This window comes from Mytilus trossulus, unplaced genomic scaffold (genome assembly GCF_036588685.1).
Source record: "Mytilus trossulus isolate FHL-02 unplaced genomic scaffold, PNRI_Mtr1.1.1.hap1 h1tg000024l__unscaffolded, whole genome shotgun sequence".
In the NCBI taxonomy this organism is placed as follows: Eukaryota; Metazoa; Mollusca; class Bivalvia; order Mytilida; family Mytilidae; genus Mytilus; species Mytilus trossulus.
In genome coordinates, this window is record NW_026963290.1 from 4,647,876 (window position 1) to 4,669,664 (window position 21,789).

A 21,789-nucleotide genomic window follows, 5' to 3' on the forward strand; every position below is an offset into this window, starting at 1 on the left:
TAAGGGCCTGGCATACCTGCAACATTTCAAAATGCCCATGTGGGTTTTACGTGCAAGATGATTCTCATAGTCCACTCCTGCAAAACCTTTTAAGAGGCATTCAACTTGGTTAATTTTGATCTTGTTTATTTGTTTCTTCATACTTTTACAATCCTATTCCTATAGTAAGATTGATTTTTTCGTTTGAAATTTTACAGAAAAAAAACTCTTTAAATATTTCCCAATTGGTAGCCACCATGGGGGAAATCACCCGCAAACTAAACAAAATGATGTCCTATAGTGGCTAACTTCTGCGTCATTCGGTCTCTGGTGTCTAGTTGTCTCAATTGTAATTATACGACATCTTCTTCTTTTTTTATATATCAAATAAGAGAAAAAACAAGACAGTATCAAGAAATGAAACTAGAGGCTCTAAAGAGCCTGTGTCGCTCACCTTGGTCTATGTGAATATTAAACAAAGGAAGCAGATGGATTCATGACAAAATTGTGTTTTGGTGATGGTGATGTGTTTGTAAATCTTACTTTACTAAACAGTCTTGCTGCTTACAATTATCTCTATCTATAATGAACTTGGCCCAGTAGTTTCAGTGGAAAATGTTAATAAAAATTTACAAATTTTATGAAAATTGTTAAAAATTGACTATAAAGGACAATTACTCCTTAGTGGGTCAATTGACCATTTTCAGATTTGCTCTAATTGCTTTGTTTTTTGAGTTATAAGCCAAAAACTGCATTTTACCCCCATATTCTATTTTTAGCCGTGGCGGCCATCTTGGTTGGTTGACCGCGTCACGCCACACATTTTTTAAACTAGATACCCAAAAGATGATTGTGGCCAAGTTTGGATTAATTTGGCCAAGTAGTTGCAGAGGAGAAGATTTTTGTAAAAGATAACTAAGATTTACGAAAAATGGTTCAAAATTGACTATAAAGGGCAATAACTCCTAAAGGGGTCAACTGACCATTTCGGTCATGTTGACTTATTTGTAAATCTTACTTTGCTGAACATAATTGCTGTTTACAGTTTATCTCTATCTATAATAATATTCAAGATAATAACCAAAAACAGCAAAATTTCCTCAAAATTACTAAGTCAGGGGCAGCAACCCAACAACGGGTTGTCCGATTCGTCTGAAAATTTCAGGGCAGATAGATCTTGACCTGATAAACATTTTTACACCAGGTCAGATTTCCACTAAATGCTTTGGTTTTTGAGTTATAAGCCAAAAACTGCATTTTACCCCTATGTTCTATTTTTAGCCGTGGCGGCCATCTTGGTTGGTTGACCGGGTCACGCCACACATTTTTAAAACTAGATACCCCAAAGATGATTGTGGCCAAGATTGGATTAATTTGGCCAAGTAGTTTCAGAGGAGAAGATTTTTGTAAAAGATAACTAAGATTTACGAAAAATGGTTCAAAATTGACTATAAAGGGCAATAACTCCTAAAGGGGTCAACTGACCATTTCGGTCATGTTGACTTATTTGTAAATCTTACTTTACTGAACATAATTGCTGTTTACAGTTTATCTGTATCTATAATAATATTCAAGATAATAACCAAAAACAGCCAAATTTCCTCAAAATTACAAATTCAGGGGCAGCAACCCAACAACGGATTGTCTGATTCGTCTGAAAATTTCAGGGCAGATAGATCTTGACCTGATTAACATTTTTACCCCTGTCAGATTTCCTCTAAATGCTTTGGTTTTTGAGTTATAAGCCAAAAACTGCATTTTACCCTTATGTTCTATTTTTAGCCGTGGCGGCCATCTTGGTTGGTCGACCGGGTCACTCCACACATTTTTTAAACTAGATACCCCAATGATGATTGTGGCCAAGTTTGGTTCAATTTGGCCCAGTAGTTTCAGAGGAGAAGATTTTTGTAAAAGTTAACGACGACGGACGACGGACGACGGACGACGACGGACGCCGGACGCAAAGTGATGGGAAAAGCTCACTTGGCCCTTCGGGCCAGGTGAGCTGAAAAACTAACCTTCTATTATAATTAAGACCGTTCCTGAAATTATAAAAATGAGCGACACTGTAATTCCGACCTTTAATACGTAGATCAATACAGGTGCATAAGCAACATAACAATTAATGAAACAATAGATAAACCTCTATAAAACATAAACGAAAACGTGATCTATATTACGCACAACAATAACCATGAGTTTCATCGGGCCCACCGAAAGGTAGAATTATGGTCAATGTGTATAGTCTTCTGACAAACGGTAGTTAAAACCTTGCAAAAATGGGGCACTAGTATGGATGTGCGGGGTGTACAAGTACACAGCCGGTTGCGGTCAGAATGGGGTTGTTAACTGATGTATTGTGTAAAAAGAGTGCCACGCCTTCTGCATGTACAGCATTTATATATATTTTTTTTATTCAATTCTAGATTTACTCTGCACAGAGAACATGAGCAATATGCTTACAAGTGTTAAGAATGTAGATAATCACACTAAGGCTGGCAATGAAAATAACAGAGAAAATATACAAGTATTTCACTTTAATAAACACTATCAGCAGACCGCATGTGTAACGCATTCATTCATGTAGTTGTGAGCAGGGTACATAGTTTTTATACTACAATAGTGTTTTCCATGTAGAACTGTCCAAGAAACTGGAATCCCTACTTGGCTTCAACTTCATATTTTCTCAGAAAAGCAGACCACATGTGTAACGCATACAATCATGTTTTTATGAGCAGAGTAAACATAGTTTTTACAATTTAGTTTTCCATGAAGAAATGTCTAAGAAACTGTCATCATTACTTGGCTTGAATTTCTTGTATTCATCTTTCATATCGCCATTCTTATTTGCGTACACTATAGCTATAGTAATTATAATGAATATTATCTGAAAAAAACAAAAGAAAAACATGATAGTAAAGAAATTCATATTTTTTAAAGCAACACTTTAAACAAATCTTACAAATAAAGCTTGCACTTCAGAACAGATTGGTCTACCCATGTTGATATTCGTTACAAAGGCGGTCAACGTGGTACAAAACTAACATAAAAGATATTGCAGCAATAGATACCGTCTTCATTTTAGCCTCCTTTTCGTGTTTCTTTTTATATTATTGTATGGATATTGTATAAAATATGTGTCGTAATTGAAGATGTTGAATTACGACAACAGACGTGTAAAATTGAATGGCATAAATAAACATCTATAGCAACATTTACCGACCGTCACCATGATGCGCAAAATACACTAGTTCTGCCGATGCATCAAACACCTAATACTTAAGGTACTATATATATAAAGTCATGACATAAGATGAAACAGGATTGTTTTTAAAGTTTTCTTTTTGATACATACCTGTATTAATAAACAAACAGATAAAATAGGCACTGTCACTGCAAGATTGCCTACAACCATATTCCACATCTCATTAAAACATCCCTGAAATTAAAAAATAAAATAAAACATAATTTTTTGTAACTAGTAGCTTGTCCCTGTGTATAATAAAAAATCAAAATAAACTACATCATTTTTCCATCTTTTTTTTTTATAAGTAAGTGAGATAGAATACGTGACTACCATGACATCAATTCAACGACACATATAATTTGCGATGTACCAAATGACAGATGTCTATACAACTGACCCCGAGTCTAAAAAGTTGTAAATAAATGTAACATAAAAAAGCAAAGACCTATCATCAATGGGGTACATATGAATCTTTGACTGTTGGTATGTATTTAATTTTCATTAATTAATTACGCTTTCAATATGTTGTGATGGGATTGCTTCCCTTAGTAAATGTGTTAGATACTTGGTCAGTCGTGAGCGATTGAGCCAAGGATGCACGTTTTTAACTCAGTCGGTATGTACGCGCATCATTTAAGGACAGAAGTTCCAGGCTCGACCTGGCTCGTCACCTGGTGGAGACAAGCATTTTTATAAGAAAATTCGTGCTCTCCGGTTAAAATGTAAAACGCTAAGTTTTTTCAATAGTCATATGACACATATAGTGTGATGTGGTATGGTTGTCAATGAGACAACTCTCCACTAGAGACCAGGCCTTACAGTCATAAAACTTTCGAGCAAGATTTTGGTGCTCAGACTCGAGAATCAACCAATCAAAATACTGGATTTGGTGTTTCGAGCATGCTTTTTGTGCTCCAAGCACTGAGCAAAGTTTTATGACTTCAACCCCTAATGCAACAAAAATTAACGTAGGTCACCGTTAGACCTTCAACATAAACAAAACTGATACAGAATCGTCAGCTTTAAAAAAAAAAAAAAAAAGGCCCCGAAATGTTGCCTATCATAAGTAAAAATACCTTGTGGAAGTTATTAGTTGCGCCCGATAATGGATGTCTGGCACAGGTAAAGTCTTTTGATGTTGGTAGGGTTCTGCAACAGCTAATTGGTGTTCCTAGGACGTTCACATCTGTATAAAAACGCACCCATTTCGTGGCTCCCATGAAATCATGATAGCTGTCGACGCCACAGCAAGAAAACTGAAAAAAAGTCATAATATTAATCATTTGGAACAATCGAACGCAAATAATTTAGTTGTTCATTCTTTAGTTTTCTATGTTGTGTCATGTGTACTATTGTTTGTCTGTTTGTCTTTTTCATTTTTAGCCATGGCGTTGTAAGTTTATTTTAGATTTATGAGTTTGACTGTCCCTTTGATATCTTTCGTCCCTCTCTTAGTTAAGACACAAATAAGGTATTATAACTCGATGAAATACCAAATAAAGATTGGCAATATAGGGCAAAGCCATAAAACACATAAAAAAACGAAAAATCAGATTGTCCTTTAGAACAGAATACTGGAAGTATAAAAACATTTTAATAACAAACACAATGGGTATTTATGACTGGATATTTTTGTCCCTCTTTATTCATTATCATATTGTTGTCAAAAGACATTTCGAGAAATTGTTTAGTGTGTGTATAGTCTCCATGTACTACAGACACGTCAATCCTAAGTTTTTCTTGACATATGTCTTACCTTTTGATGAGCGAAGTTCCAACCAATAGATACAGAATTGGTTCCATTTAGGCCTTTATAATCTGATTTTATCTTTGACTTTAAGGAATCTTTAATTGGATCTGTGAACTGAAAGATAAATTGATTCAATAATATAATCCATTGATGCATTTCATTGAATTAGGAAAAAAATATTCTATACAGAGTTTAAAAGTGTATTTGTTGGGCCAAATTGCATAAATCATACATTTTACATTTTTGTATTGATATACATTTGTACTTTAAATTAGTAACAATTTTCCTGAATAAATCAAAATCGCGTCTGGTGTACAAAATTTTAATCTTGGTATCTATGAAGAGTTAATGCCATGTTTGAATATTTTGTAGAAATTGTTTAACGTGTGTTATGCTGGGTGTTCTTATGGTTCACATTATCTTTCAAAAAATTCTAAATCTATTTCTACATCTCCTGGAAAACATATGATAGTTTGTTTAATTTAAAACTGTGACTTATTTTTTTGTGTATGTTTATACCAAAGGTTTTACAAAGGCTAATATTTATGATTTGTATCAAAAGAAGCATTAGCTATGCAAGTTCTTGGCTTTACATAAATGTGTGTGTATGTGTGTGTTGGTGTGTGTGTTGGTGTGTGTGTTGGTGTGTGTGTGTGTGTGTTCGTGATTCTTACCAGTTCCGGTTGATAGTAGAAGATGGACAAGGTAATAATCTGTGTTATCATCAATACAATAAGTATCACACCATAGGTCAGGAGAACCCACGTTATTTCTCTTGTAGCACCCAAAATTCCAAGGAACGATATAATGCATATCAACACTCCACTGACCATTAAAGCCAAGGGCAAGTAGCCAGCAAACTCTGACAGACTGAAATCTAATGTACGAGTTGAAAATCCAGCGGCGGATAACGATGTCTCTAAACTAATTATAGTGTTCGAATAATAACTGTTAAAAGCCTCTACAAATTGAAGGAGAAATCCAAAAATTGTCAAAGCTGCTCCAAAAAACTGAAATACAAGTTTTAAATCAGAATTAATAATGAATTAGTCTTAAAAAATAATTCAAAATATCAAATGAGTTTTTAGCAAAATGGGTACTTGATAAAATAAATGTATATTTATTAGTTGTAGTCTATTTTCATTATCAAACGTCTCCGCTCATAAACAGCCAGTAATACGTGATTTTGTGTAATCTAAGTGTGTGTGTGTTTTTTTTTTTTTTTTTTTTTTTATATAAATCGCAGTTTAGGATTTTTTTTTTCAAACCATAGTTTTGAAAATAACGGTTTGTCATGGAACATTTTGTAAATGTAAGAATGAAATCAAAATCTTCATACTAAAAAGAAGTTATTTCTTTTTGCATAAATTTGGATGTAGATAAGATTTTTTTTTTACTTCAAAAGTTGCATCCTTTTGGATATAAGCTGCACTAATCAATTACCCTGTTTATTATACTAAATACTGCATTAATTAATTTCTATCATATTGCAGATCATATCATACAATATATTATATGGCTCTTTTTTATGGACCATTATATAATTTTAGAATATGAAAAATATAAATCTAATGTTAGTGCATCGTTACTATAAACCTCAACTATAATATATATAAAATAAAATTATAATTAGACTTACCAGAAAGACTGCATTAGTTAACCCAAGAAATAACCGTTCAGCAACCAGAAACTTGCCCATGATAAATTATGTATGTCCTTATGCTATTAAAACAAATTCACACTTTTTGAAAATCGATGTTACCTTTTTATATAAAGTTTTAATTTGAGGAAATATGTAACGTTACTATGGAAAATGGCCCCAGGTAATTTAATCACAATTGAATTAGAAATACTTTAATCTTATTGAAAAATATTACATGTAATTATTGACACCCCTGTTTGAATAGCCTCTAATCCATGTCGTGACATGTTTTCTAATTATATGCGCTTATTAGCCTTTACAGACACCATTCACTCCTAATTAATCAGAAAATAATTTATTGCAAAAAGGTCAATTATAAATATGCATGTGCTGAATTAGTATTTTTGATACCAAAAAGACAGACCGTGAGATACTTTCATGTCTAATCTTCAAGTATGGTAGAAGACTAGAAGTAGTACCAAAAGTACAAAATATTGCGGAAACGTTGCTTAAATTGGATACAATTTTGTATAGAAAAGATGTATAATTTTAAGGATAAGGGAGATGAATTATAATACATGCTAACATCCACATTTCGTTCCTTTACCAAGTTACGCAGTCATGTGATGTCTAAGCTAAAACAAAAGGAAAGTAAATTATAAATACATGATTAAATCCACATTTCGTCCCTTTAAGAAGTCATCCAGGTTATCATGTCCACCATGTGGTTGTTGCTTTTTTTTTGTTGTACGTAAATTAATTATGTATATTTTCGTTTAAATGTTTGGACCTTGTGTATTGACGATAAATTTTGACTGTGTACATGTAGAACACGCCCTAATAAAGTATAAAATTTTCTTTGCTTCGACTAGCTTTGGAGGAGATATAATCAAAGAATTGATATAAATCAGCACAGAAGTTTACTTCCTAGCTCATCTAGCCCCAAGCATCATGTCAGGCATTGTCATTACTAAAAACCAATAAATGTATTCTAATCTGAGGAACAATTCGACATTTTAACAAAAAAATTTACTAATGATACTGACGATCCACCACAAAGTAATATAAATAGAACCATACCAATAGTAAGCAAATACATATAAAAAAGATGTGATATGATTGCCAATGAGACAATTCTCCACAAGAGACCAAATCGACACGAAAATTAACGACTACAGGTCACTGTGACGTTACGCACGATATTGCGTCCCAATTGGTAACGTCAAAATTTGACGTTTTACGTCGGTAATCGAGTATACTTTGTTCGTTTTGATTGTAATCATTTTTGATCGATATGGATACTTAAAAGTCTTGAATATGTATGAAATATTTGCTACTGATAGATACGCAAGCAAATGCACTTTTCGGACTTCTAATTCGACTTGTGTTGTATTTTTCTTTATATTCATTGTAACTTTTATTTTTTTGCTCTTTTCTTTTTAGTTTCTTTATCTCTTTACAATATTTAATTTTCTCTGTCTCGGATATGAAATTCTTTTGTTCTGTTATTAATATTTTACCTATTTATAGTATTTATTGACAAATTACCATATGTTTTTTTTTCATTTTAGATAGTTATTCATTTTCTATTTGATTATAACTACTTTTATATATTGCAGTTCTTATCGTGGTTTCTATGATGTATCTATTTTCGAAATTTGTAATTTGATTATTTTGTTTTGTCTTCTGATCATAAAACATAAAATCGGACCGTGCTTGTTATTTAAAAACAATGAAATATCGTTCATATATCATATGATAATACGAACTGCTTTCAAATTCGATTGCCTAGGAGGATGATTGGCCTAATGAGTTCATATAAAGTGATAAAAAGCATGGTAATTTTAAGATACGCTCGTGGATAGATTTGTTCGACTCCGATCCTAATCGACAGTTATTGCAACTATTTTAACTTAAGGTCGCCTGATGTTTGGCTTCTCCTACCTTTGATGACAGGTCAATAAAATACAACAAATGTCGCTTATACATGTAGTGGTGTTTAACACCAAAACAAATAACAAACTTTTAGAAATAATTTGAAAACACATATATGTATAGCGTCCCGAATCGAAAACGTTCAAAACGTAAGAAAATTGCTCAGTGGACAAACTTGCAAGACATTTGATTTGTTAAAAATCAAAGTCATTTCGACTTAACAGCTGCTCAAAAAGTATGTTATCGTATTGTGGGGTGAAAGCAAAATTACGAAAAAGCACTGTTTTATATGCTACAAATTGAATATCTAATAAAATAACGTTGAAACTGACAGTGTTTTTGTAAAAAGCGGCGAAATTCGACATTGGACAATCTTGCAAGACATTTTCCCGAGGCCAATGCGTTTTTATTTGTGGTGCGAGTGCTGTAAAATTCCGGATTTGAAATGGTCTATCTAAGCACACTTGTAGGAATAATTTATAAAAGCAAAATTTTATATCATCTGATATTTTAAAAAGCGATAAATTTTGATAACTTAGCATTTTCAGAAACCTGACCATGGCGAGGATTATTCATTTTTGAAAAAATAAATTTTTACCGTTCGATCAACACAAAAAACCGCAATGGCGTTATAAATTATATTAGACGTTTATCATTCATGCGAATTTTCGCGGATTTTAAACTTTTTATTAGACCACAAAAAATCCAGCAAAAGTTATTTTGCGAATAATTTGTTACGTCTGACACGCATATTTTTGACGTTTTTGGTAATATTTGTATCATTATTTGAAACTATTATGAAAAGTTAAAGAATATTTTTAATATTTTTGGAAACAGTAATACCTGCCTCATCTATGGATATAAATTTCATAAAGCTGAACTATTTAGTTTTCATAGAAAGACTATTTATCAAATTGCTCTGTCGCATTTCACGGCATTGACGCAATAACGTGCTTAACGTCTGTACGGTCATTAACAATGAGCAAATCCAATACCGCATAATCAGCTATAAAAGCCCCCGAAATGACAATGTAAAACAATTCAAACGAGAAAACTAAGGCCTTATTAATTTAAAAAAAAAACAAAAACAAAAACTACTACGTAACACATAAGCAAATGATAACCACTTAGATATAGGCACCTTATATCATGTTCTCAAATCTAGATATCATCTCCCATTTAGAAAAAAAAAACACGTGAAAAATGAACCCATTATGTGTTGCTCTCCTAGCTACAAAATGTATCCAAAATCAAAGATGTAGAACATATTCTATCATAATCATTTGGTAACTAATGTAATTACTGTCTCCTCCATGGCCGTCTTGAATATAAAAAACTAAATAACTCTCCTAATGCTCAGTTCTGTTGTCACCGTGCAAGACAGTTTATAACACCATATAGGAAAAACATGGAACTCCTTTTGTCATAAGATACATACTATCCACACTCATCTGTGTCCACACTTGTAAAGTCTATAAAAATATAACAAAAGAGACGATTTATTTAGTTTTTTTGTAACTTTTTCTTATTGTTTCTTTGGTCCCTTCTTACAGTGTTTATATTTCCAAAATAATTAACTTTGCCTTAGTCTGTTGTTGCGTTTTAAATTTCTAGATATATTAAACTGGTAAATTATTTAGTCCGAGATTTTGTCAACAAATAATATTTATAACTTATCATATACTCTTTCTGACTTCATACGTCAACTTCTAAGTAATGAATTAAAAGATGTGTCAAAAGAAAATTAAACACTAGTCTATCATAAACACGTTTAGACATAGACATGCAATACAAGTGTTTAATTTCCAAGCACCAATTTTACTGTGTACGAAATATACATCTCCATGTTCATACGATATTTCAGGGCTTGGATTTCCCATAATGATTTCCTTGATAGGGTACTTCAGCGCGGTAGAGGACTGATGCTCACAAGGAAGCTATAAAATCAAGAGTTCAAAGTGGTAAAAGTTATCACTTCATAAATTTATGGACGTCATCACGAGTTGGTTGACCGTTATGGAATATCTGTTTCACAGATGACAACGGGTATGTATCAATTTCGTAACTACAAATCCGTCCATTTCGAAAAATGAGACCTAGACCGAATTAGACTTAACACCAGCTTTTAACTAACATGAGCAACACGACGGGTACTAAATGTAGAGCAGGAACTGATTACCTTTCTGGAGCAAATAATATCACCCATAGTTTTATATGGTGTTCATGTTGCTTAGTTTATAGTTTTCTATCTTTTGTTTTGTGTATTGTTGGATATTGTATGTTTTTTTTCTTCGTTTTATTCATCCATACATACGGCATTTTCAGTTTATTTTCGATTTATGAGTTTGTATGTTCCCCTGTTTCACAAATACAAATACATGCTAAGAAATTGCTTCCGTTAAATTTTTGCAAACATCCCATAGAGCAAATAACATGGATGATTGGTATTGACCATTTGGTATATGACTGTGTTCTAAGCGACACGTACATGATGATCATCTATTAATTTGCTGAATTCTTAAATACTCAAGGGTGCCGTAGGATGTTCACCAGAATTGTTAGCGAGGATTGCATGGCACGAAGAAGGTTTAGTATGATGGCCAATGAAATATCTTTCCACCAGAAACCAAATGATGAAAAAGTTAGCAATCATCGGGCATCAAACGGCCTTCAACAATAACCAAAACCCATACCGCATAGCCAGCTATAATAGGCCCTGATACGGGTATTATAAATGTACAATATTTGAAAATTAAAAATTTCGATTCATTTGTTTACCATGTCAACACACAATAACTGCATGTGGCTCAAAGTGCACATCAATTGAAACACGCTTTACTGCATGCAACTTTTACAAAATGTTGATACTTGGTTATCGCTTCACATAGATTATTTGATGGTTGATGGTTCAATGTTTTGTCGCCAAATAGAAATGAAAATTTGGATGGCCACACCACTGGATTCTTTTATATAATGAGTTGTCTTCCTAATTTTTATACACCTGTTTTCGTGTACCGTTGATAGGCGTTCGTCGATCCGTCCGTCCGTCAGTCGTCAGCATGTCGGATAATAACTCAAAAACACTTAAACCAAATGGCATTACATTTTGGTGAATTGTTTATAATTATTGCTGTTAGTCCTCTTTTCCCGTTTACAAAACTTTGATATTTTCGAAAAACTAAGGATTTTCTTATCCCAGGCATAGATTACCTTAGCCGTATTTGGCACAAATTTTTGGAATTTTGGATCCTCAATGCTCTTCAACTTTGTACTTGTTTGGCATTATGAATATTTTGATATAAGCGTCACTGATGAGTCTTGTGTAGACGGAACGCGCGTCTGGCGTACTGAATTATAATCCTGGTACCTTTGATAACTATTCAGACGTTATTGAACTTTATTCTTTGAAAAAACATCGGGCGTATCACGCGCTCGGTGTAGCTGTTTATATATTATGTTGTTATTCCTATTTTGTTCTAGCTAACTTTTAAAGATGCAACAATTTCAATTTTGACAAATATTGATATATATTTTGTCTTTTAAAAAAATAATTCTCACATTTTGAAGTAAGTATATCAATTATCAACTCAGTGTTACTCTGTTTGTTTTATTTAAAAATCTTTATTTAAATGTAATGTAATTTCATGCAACTGTCATATATAAGTGAGAGGTTAATCTAGATATAAAACCATGTTAAATCCACTCTCTTCTACATAAGAAAATGAATGTACTAAGTCCGGAATGTGACAGTTGTTATCCATTCGTTTGATGTGTTTGAGCTTTTGATTTTGCTATTTCATTAAGGTCTTTCCGATTTAAATTTTCCTCAAAGTTCGTAATTTTCGTGATTTTACTTTTCAATGTCATCAAAAATATAGAGTTTATTTTTATATATACGTCCTAACATAAGGGCTGGTCATACAGACCGGTCATATGTACAGTTTTGATCATATAATAAAATTGTTACGGACATGCAGATTTTATATTGGACCTGTAGTCGTTCTCGGTCAGCTGTATTGGTCCTCAGCCGTTTGGCTCTCGTCGCCGAGACCAATACAACAGACCTTGAATCAATAAACCAGCGCGTTAAGAACACTATACTGTTAGTCATTTTTTTTTATCATAGGGTGTTTAATTTTCATTTATTTCGCATGGCTTCATTTATATTATTTCTGTAAAGGACTTAACATTAATGTACAACTTTCAATGTAAACATTATGTCATATCATTTAAGTCTAGACTCGCCGACAATAGACAGCAGTGGCTTGACATTTAAATTTTACTATGTTCTGTGTGTTAGGATGTTCACCACAACTTTGGGTTTCATTAAAATATTTTAGTAATCCTCTGTTCCTGTCGGTACCAAAGCTCATGTACAATACATAGCAACATCTTGTTATGACGTGCGGCGTTTACATGTACATGTATAGCTCAAAGATATTATCTGGGTATAAAGGAAAATTCGTGGTCATATGCACGCCTAATAACGAGATTGATATGACGTATGCTCACCTTTTTAGCTCACCTGGCCCAAATAATCTTCTCCTCTGAAACTACTGGGCCAAACTTAACCAAACTTGGCCACAATCATCATTGGGGTATTTAATTTAAAAAATGTGTCCGGTGACCCGGCCAACCAAACAAGATGGCGACCATGGCTAAAAATAGAACACAGAGATAAAATGCAGTTTTTGGCTCATAACTCAAAAACCAAATCATTAAAAGCAAATCTGACATGAAGTAAAATTGTTGATCAGGTCAAGATCTATCTGCCCTGGAATTTTCAGATGAATCGGATAATCGGTTGTTAGTTTGCTGCCCCTGAATTGGTAATTTTGAGGAATTTTTGCTGTTTTTTGTTGTCATTATCTTGAATATTATTATAGATAGAGATAAACTGTAAACAGCAATAATGTTCAGCAAAGTAAGTACTAAAAATAAGTCACATGACCAAAATATTCAATTGACCCTCTAAGGAGTTATTGCCCTTCATAGTAAATTTTTAACAATTTTCATTAAATTTGTAGATTTTCACTAACATTTTCCACATAAACTACTGTTATAGATATTTGTAAGCAGCAAGAATGTTTAGTAAAGTAAGATCTACAAACACATCACCATCACCAAAACACAATTTTGTCATGAATCCATCTGTGTCCATTGTTTAATATTCACATAGACCAAGGTGAGCGACACAGGCTCTTTAGAGCCTCTAGTTTTTTTAGTATGCTTGTCTCGTGGTTGCGCAATCTCATTGCTAAAATACCACACAAGTTACACTCGTCTGGCAAAACTAAATAAATCTTCTTTCTTGAAGTAGATATAATTACATTATAAACTGCGTGGTAACTATCTCTTAACATAACTAAGAAAACAATAATCTTAAAAATCTTATGATATCTACAAAAATGATGAATGATGAATGCTCAGCGCAAACTCATTGAATTTTAACTAGCTTTCAGTTACAGCGAGTACTCTTTGATCAGTAAGTAAATTTTTAACCATTTTTCGTACATTTTATATATCTTTTAAAAAAATCACCCCTCTGAAACTGCTGAGCCAAATTAATCCAAACTTGGCCACAATCATTTTTGGGGTACCTAGTTTAAAAAATGTGTGGCGTGACCCGCCAAACCAAACAAGATTGCCGCCATGGCTAAAAATAGGGTAAAACGCAGTTTTTGGCTTATAACTCAAAAATCAAAGCATTTAGAGCAAATCTGACATGGGGTAAAATTGTTTATCAGGTCAAGATCTATCTGCCTTGAAATTTTCAGATGAATCAGAGAACCCGTTGTTGGGTTGCTGCCCCTGAATTGGTAATTTTAAGGAAATTTTGCTGTTTTTGGTTATTATCTTGAATATTATTATAGATAGAGATAAACTGTAAACAGCAATAATGTTCAGCAAAGTAAGATTTACAAATAAGTCAACACGACCAAAATGGTCAATTGACCACCAAGGAGTCATTGTCCTATATAGTCAATTTTAAACAATTTTCATAAAATTTGTAAATTTTTACTACCAGTAACATTTTCTACAGAAACTACTGGGCCAAGTTCATTAGATAGTGATAATTGTAAGCAGCAAGAATGTTCAGTAAAGTAAGATGTACAAAGATATCACCATCACCAAAACACAATTTTGTCATGAATCCATCTGATTCCTTTGTTTAATATTCACATAGACCAAGGTGAGCGACACAGGCTCTTTAGAGCCTCTAGTTTTTTTTTACTATTTTGTCATATTCATTTGTTTGATTATTTTTGCTTAATGGAAATCATTTAACGGATGCATTTTTTAAAATTTATATTGTGTTTGTTTTCCTTTCTTTTTTTCTGATACAGTCTGTGTAATTTCTGTGTGTGCCTAATTTAGAAATGTCGTTTCATTATTGTAAAGCCATTCATGATGTCACAAATCTTTACTCTGATTGGACGAAATACCGGCATTGAACAAAAAACGAAAAAAATATGCTAGGCAAAAAGGAAAAGGAAAACATGATGAATATAAAATCAATGTATTCACTGCATTATAAAAAACTAAGAAGCACCAGTTAGGTTTCTTAAATACAAGCGTGCTACTATTATAACCACTGAAAAAGGTTTGTATTTTGTAGGCTTAGCATGAGTTGGTGAATATCACTGACAGGTTAAAATTTTTTAGCACGTACACAACACATTCATGTACCTTTGTTGACTTTTTCGCAGAAATGTCTCCAAAGCAGCTTTTATATTCCTTTAAAAGTGAATATAGACGATTAGATTTCATTGACAGACTACTGTTCATTCATATGAATTACAAAAATAGACATTCAATATGTTGGTTTGAATTGCATATGCAGATAGTTTTCATACGGAAATACTGACGATTAATCCAAAAAAGGAAAAGAAATAAAAACAAACTTTGATTATTATTTGTTCTTACTTAACCAGGAAGAAGTACGCTTTTCTTCAATTATCTACAAGCTTAGTTAGTTAAATGAAAGGTATGACACTTTTGTTTTCAATGTAAATAAACTTATGGCAATAGTAGTATACCGCTGTTCATAAATCGATTTAAGGAAAACAAATCCGGGTTACAAACTAAAACCGAGGGAAATGAACCAGCTATAAGAGGAAAGTAAAGGAACAATAGAAACATTGAAGTGCAACAAAAACAAACCCAATAAAGAAAGAAGCAAAATATTTAATAACAACTGCCATATTTTGACCTCGTACCTCTTTTCAAGAACGAAAGGTTGACTGAACCTGGTTAAATGGCTAGACAAACCTCCCGCCCATACGATTATGTTAAAAAATATCACACAATGACGTGACAGAAATAAAACACAAGCACACAATAGCACCCAATCACAAAGTAACACACAAACAAATGACATAATGAATTTAGAATCTGGCTGATTCTTAAAGTACAGAAAAACTAAAATATTGTAAACACAGCTATACTGTAGATAGATTATACAAAGGCCTGTATGCAGAACACATCTTAACTTGAATGTTCCTCTAATAATTTCCTTAAATAATTTAAGTATGAAGTCTGCACTTTTTTAACAAGCAAATAATTAATGTAAATCATCAAAATATTTTGAACTGATCCATAAACATCTTTTGTCAAAATTTTCAGTAATTTCTGAACTTCCAAAACCAATTCCGAAGATCCTTAATTCTGTGTATTTATCTATTAGATATTTCCAGTTTCTGAGAAATCGATAATTCATTACTCATGAGGGTTGGGAATGCGGAAGAAAACATAACGTTTTTCAACTCTGACAGAAAGAAGAAAAATACTCCGAGGTCTGCGTTGCTGCAGGCAATTGATTGTGGTAGCGGGTTTACTGGAGCATAACTGAGCATTCATTATAACCAATGACTGAATGAAGCGTAAAAATCTCTTTGACGAACAGTTGTTTCATATACAATGAAGTATTGTAAAATTTGAAATTATCGACAAATAGGAAGTGGCTGCAGGGCGGATATTAAAGGAGAAGGGTCATTAAGGGCCATTTTTGGCCCATTCTCAAAATTAGTGCTGTGAAGGATTTCCTGGTGAAACTAACATGACTTTGCCATAAAATGTTATTTTCTAACACTTTGGGGCATTTTTTCACCATTTTTGGGCAAAAAAGTATAAAAATTAAGAAAAAGTGAGAATTTCTGGATTTAAGAAATAACAAATTTATTAAACACAAGTTAAATGTATCCAATAATGCATATGTTATATAACAACACCAGTGTAGTAACTTTGGATTACATATATAAACGAAACACATTTAAAGTACTGATAATCTATTGAAATAATACATGTTGATAGTTGTACAGTTAGAATGCAGAATGAATCAAAACCGTGAGAAAGCTTCCTATTAACTCTTTAACTTTAACCAGATGTATATAGAAAACATATAACACCGATAACATGGATAATGTAAACATTGACCGGAGAACTGAGAATTAATATGTCAGAATATATCAGAATTTTTAATTGACATTAAACTGCAATAAAATGTCATTTTTGGGGCAAAAACCATTAAAAATATGCATAAAATGAGGATTTCTGGAATAATCTAATAACACTCACTCCATAAATAGTTCAAATAACAAGTATGGTGCATTTGTTTTGAATTGATACAGTTTACAATATCAAAGCTTTAAAAATACATAAGAACACATTTCAAAGTCATTTTCTGGCAAAATACTGTAAAAATCTTCATAAAGTGAGGATTTCTGGGATTATTTAATAACAATCACCCCACAGATAGGTCAAATAACAAGTATGGTGAATATGTTTTGAATTGATACAGTTTACAATATCAAAGTTTTAAAAATACATAAGAACGCATTTCAAAGTCATTTTTGGCAAAATACTGTAAAAATCTTCATAAAGTGAGGATTTCTGGGATAATTTAATAACAATCACTCCACAAATAGTTCAAATAACAAGTATGGTGCATATGTTTTGAATTGATACAGTTTACAATATCAAAGTTTAAAAAATACATAAGAACGCATTTCAAAGTCATTTTTTGGCAAAATACTGTAAAAAGTTTCATAAAGTGAGGATTTCTGGGATTATTTAATAACAATCACTCCACTAATAGTTCAAATAACAAGTATGGTGCATATGTTTTGAATTGATACAGTTTACAATATCAAAGCTTTAAAAATACATAAGAACACATTTCAAAGTCATTTTTTGGCAAAATACTGTAACAATCTTCATAAAGTGGGGATTTCAGGGATAATTTAATAACAATCACTCCACAGATAGGTCAAATAACAAGTATGGTGCATATGTTTTGAATTGATACAGTTTACAATATCAAAGTTTTAAAAATACATAAGAACGCATTTCAAAGTCTTTTTTTGGCAAAATACTGTAGAAATCTTCATAAAGTGAGGATTTCTGGGATAATTTAATAACAATCACTGCACAAATAGTTTAAATAACAAGTATGGTGCATATGTTTTGAATTGATACAGTTTACCAAATCAAAGTTGTAAAATTACATAAAAATGCAGTTGAAAGTCATTTTTGGCCAAATACTGTAAAAATCTTTATAACATGAGAATTTCAGGAATCATTTAATAACAAACACTTAACCTGATTCTAAAACAACATCAATTTATAGTTATTGAAAGACATCAAATCATTTTTGGGCAAAAAACTATTAAAATTCTACAGCAATGAGAATATTAGGGAATTCTCCATCATACTTTCTATTGTCTTTGAGATTATCATTTTACTCATGAAAAATTGTCAAATCAAATACATAAGAGCATGCAATATTGACTGCATTGCATGATCTGTATAAAATCTTTCCTGACTTAAACGAACTATAATTATGAAATTCAAATGATATCCTTATCAAATAAGACTTAAATTGAGTTCAACTTGAAATATATACCAGCATACATTTTGGTTGATTTACTACCTACTAGATACTGAAATGGACATTAGAATTACACAGAAATGTACAGGACAGTGTCACACTTTCTATTGATCAATGACCTACTACTTAAGATGCAATGGATATGGAACAGAAGATTGATGTTCACAGACAGCAACAACAAATAAATGCTGATAGATGCAAAACAATGACAAAAGCTCATCATACTTTCATTGATGCAATTTATGCATAATAATTCTGAATATAATTAAATACAGAGAAAAGATCATTGAATATACATGTACATAAAAAGTGAAGCAGTTACTCTTCTGGACCACTTGCTTCACTATCTGAGTCCTCAATCACTTCTGGTACATTGGATGCATCCTCTAAATACATTGACCAGTTCTTGATATTGCGCACGGAATCAGCATACCTAGCATGTCCTAAGTACCACAGTACTGACGAAACATGAGCACAAGCCCAGCCTTGCATTGGCAATACCATCCTTTAATTACTGCAGGCCCATACTCGATCCACAGCAAGTATAATTTTGATGAGGTATGACGACGTTGGATTTTTACACGCAGTATATCGGCTATCTCATCATTTAACATAATAATGTAGTCGCCATCCTCATCCAAATGTTCACAAGTGTAGCTTCTAGCTACGGGGCGCCGAATGGGACTCTTGTGGTTTTGTACAAAATTCAATTCTGTCATAACAAAATCATTTTTGTCTTACAAAACTATGTGCTACAGACTTGTTTTGTGAGAACTTCAGTTTTGTGATGACAAAATTCATTTGTGTAGACAAAATTCATTTTTGTAGACAAAATTCATATTTGTCATGACAAAAGTCAATTTTGTCTTAAAGGTATGCAAATATAAACATATTTGCATACAAAATTGACTTTTGTTACCTGATATGGAAATTAAATCACAAAAGTCAATTGTGTACGGTAAGATTCAATTTTGTGAGACAAAATTGACTTTTGTGAAACAAAATTAACTTTTGTGAGACAAAATTGACTTTTGTGAGACAAAATCGACTTTTGTGAGACAAAATTGATTTTTGTGAGACAAAATTCAATTTTGTCATTGAATTTTGTCATTTTTGTTGAGACAAAAGTCAATTTTGTTAATTTTGTTGAGACAAAAGTCAATTTTGTAAATTTTGTTGAGACAAAAGTCAATTTTGTTAATTTTGTTGAGACAAAAGTCAATTTTGTCAATTTTGTTGAGACAAAAGTCAATTTTGTGACGACAAAATTCATTTTTGTGATGACAAAATTCAATTTTGTAACAACAAAATTGACTTTTATAAGACAAAATTGACTTTCGTGAGACAAAATTGACTTTCGTGAGACAAAAATCAATTTTGTTGAGACAAAATTCAATTTTGTTAATTTTGTTAAGACAAAATTCAATTTTGTTAATTTTGTTGAGACAAAATTCAATTTTGTCAATTTTGTTGAGACAAAATTCAATTTTGTTAATTTTTTTGAGACAAAATTCAATTTTGTTGAGACAAAATTCAATTTTGTCAATTTTGTTGAGACAAAAGTCAATTTTGTCAATTTTGTTGAGACAAAGTCAATTTTGTGTAACAAAAGTCAATTTTGTGTAGCAAAAGTCAATTTTGTGTTACAAAAGTAATTTTTGTGTAACAAAAGTCAATTTTGTGTAACAAAAGTCGATTTTGTATGCAAATTAGTTCACAGAAACCAAACTAAACTAATTGAAATACAAAATTGACTTTTGTCGCTCAATTTTCAAATTAGGGAACAAAAGTCAAGTCTGTGTAACAAAAATGAATTTTGTCATGACAAAAGTGACTTTTGTCCGCTGATAGATAATTTTGTATGACAAAATTTCAAATTTGTAGTATGATACAAATTTTGTTAAACTGAACTCATTTTTGTTGAACAAAAGTCACTTTTGTCCGTACAAAATTGAATTTTGAGTACAAAACCACAAGAGTCCCATTCGGCGCCCCGTACTAGCTAGTTTGAGCTGATATACCCCAACAGTTATGTTTGTTAATTCTTCCTCAGATAGAGAAGGAAATCCTTCAACAGCATTCTCTGTATCCATTTTTTTCCAAGCTGCAATCCTTCTATATAATTTCTCTTTCACCACTCTTTCAAACAAGGCATTCCCTTTGGATGCTAACATCTTAAATAAAAATTATACCACATAAGCAATTAAGAATAGTAATTTATTTAATTCTAGTTGTTGAATGGTATCTTGTACTGTTTGATTCCTAAAATCATTATGATACCATTTATTATTTTATAATATAATAATATAAAAAGAATTGACAAGTCTTAGAAACAGGTAGAAATGAAAGGTTTGCTGAACATTTCCTACTTGTTTTACGGCAAGCACTATTAAAAAAAAATTCCTGAAATGTGTGTATAATGTTTTAATTGTATTACAAATACAAATTAAGACAAATAAAAGATTCTCAGAATAGATGAGGGCAACCTGTGTTTCTGATTGTGAATTAAAATGTGTGAAGCTCTGGAGTACTACTACTAGACTCTTCAACTCAACATGGGGGGGGGGGGGGGGGGGGCGACACTATGATAATTATTCTTGGGTGTAGGGTGGGGTTGGGATGGTGATTTCTGGATTGATCGTTAATATTCATCTGTTGCTACACATGCTTATTTTCTTTCTGTCGCTTTGCTAGCGCAAACATTTAATTTTTCTTTTGTATAAATTTGTACAAGTACTATCCCACATTATATGTTGCAAAGTATTCAATAGTATTCGGCAAATACATTTGTTTCAGATTAGAGAGGGTTGGACGCCATCAAATATGTTTGAACACACCACATTCAGAAGTCTGGAATTCAATGTTTGCAGTGTTGTATATTATACATTTTTGGAAAAGTTTTCGTTTATTGCTTAGAAATTTATCAGGACGTTAGTGTACCGTTTTAAGGTCCTCAGTAATGAACATAATTGATATACATATTCAACATTTTAAAGAACATTTTACTATTAACAATAACCACAATAAATCTATTTCTCGTATCAAACATAAACTATTGCCATTGTTCCACAACTAAATTGTCTATTCTCCTTACCAGTACACTTGGTACAATCAAAAACCTGAAAATTAAATGTTCAAATAAGGCCTTCGAAAATGGTGATATTATTTACTTTTAGAGTGTCAAGAACTCGTTGGAAGTACTTGATAAATTTCATGCTTATGTTCGAAGTTTTGATTTTTATACCCTTTATACCACATTGCCTCACATTCTCATTAAGAAAAAAATCACACACCTAATTAAATGGGCATTTAAAAAGTCAGAATGTGAGTATATATGTTCTTTTAGG

At 32.1% G+C, this 21,789-nt stretch overlaps 1 protein-coding gene and 1 pseudogene across 1 annotated transcript; both read right to left on the bottom strand.

The window, feature by feature from the left end:
• Positions 1–2,501: 2,501 nt before the first annotated feature.
• LOC134698934 (tetraspanin-16-like) lies at positions 2,502–6,807 on the bottom strand. Its single transcript, XM_063560615.1, has 6 exons — positions 6,616–6,807; positions 5,651–5,986; positions 4,983–5,090; positions 4,303–4,482; positions 3,335–3,418; positions 2,502–2,866 (listed from the first exon to the last, which is right to left on the bottom strand). The coding sequence occupies exons 1-6, from the start codon at positions 6,673–6,675 to the stop codon at positions 2,732–2,734; spliced, it is 903 nt and encodes a 300-aa protein (XP_063416685.1). The 5' UTR covers positions 6,676–6,807; the 3' UTR covers positions 2,502–2,731.
• An 11,953-nt stretch (positions 6,808–18,760) lies between these two features.
• LOC134699057 (uncharacterized) lies at positions 18,761–20,616 on the bottom strand (annotated as a pseudogene).
• Positions 20,617–21,789: the final 1,173 nt, after the last annotated feature.